This window comes from Geospiza fortis, unplaced genomic scaffold (assembly GCF_000277835.1).
Source record: "Geospiza fortis unplaced genomic scaffold, GeoFor_1.0 scaffold891, whole genome shotgun sequence".
NCBI classification, from domain to species: domain Eukaryota; kingdom Metazoa; phylum Chordata; class Aves; order Passeriformes; family Thraupidae; genus Geospiza; species Geospiza fortis.
The window spans coordinates 3853-4320 of record NW_005054649.1 but is presented as its reverse complement, the minus strand read 5'-3'; the positions used below and the strand labels follow the sequence as shown (position 1 = coordinate 4320).

The window sequence follows — 468 nt, the reverse complement described above, 5'->3', positions numbered from 1 at the left end:
CCCCCACGCCCCGTTTGGGGGGTCGGCACTCACCTGCAGGCAATAGACGGCGAGGAGGCGCAGGGCTGGGCGCCGCACCTCCCGCAGGTAGGTGGCCACGTGGCCGCGGGCACACCGCGCCACCACGTCCACCAGCTGGCCCAGCAGCACCGGGATGCGCACGTTGAGCAGGGCTGCGCCCAGTGCCAGCTGTGGGGACACACGGGGACAGGGACAGGACTGTCATGGCACTGGGACAGCAGCATGGGGTGCCACACCATTGCACCAGGACAGCGGGTGGCACACTGTGGCAATGGGACAGCGGGTGGCCTGGCACAGCACCAGGACACTGGGGGTCACACTTTGGCACCAGACAGTGAGTGTCACACCATGGCACTGGGACAGCGGGTGTCACACTGTGGCATAGGGACAGCGGGGGTCATGCCATGACACTGGGACAGTGGGGGTCACACTGTGGCATAGGGACAG

At 67.3% G+C, this 468-nt stretch overlaps 1 protein-coding gene across 1 annotated transcript in view; it reads right to left on the bottom strand.

The window, feature by feature from the left end:
- ABCB8 (ATP binding cassette subfamily B member 8) overlaps window positions 1–468 on the bottom strand; it is a 6439-nt gene that overhangs the window by 3373 nt on the left and 2598 nt on the right. Inside the window, exon 3 of the mRNA XM_031064900.1 lies at window positions 8–189. Coding sequence (XP_030920760.1) covers window positions 8–189 — 182 coding nt within the window. The remainder of the gene's footprint in view (window positions 1–7; window positions 190–468) is intronic.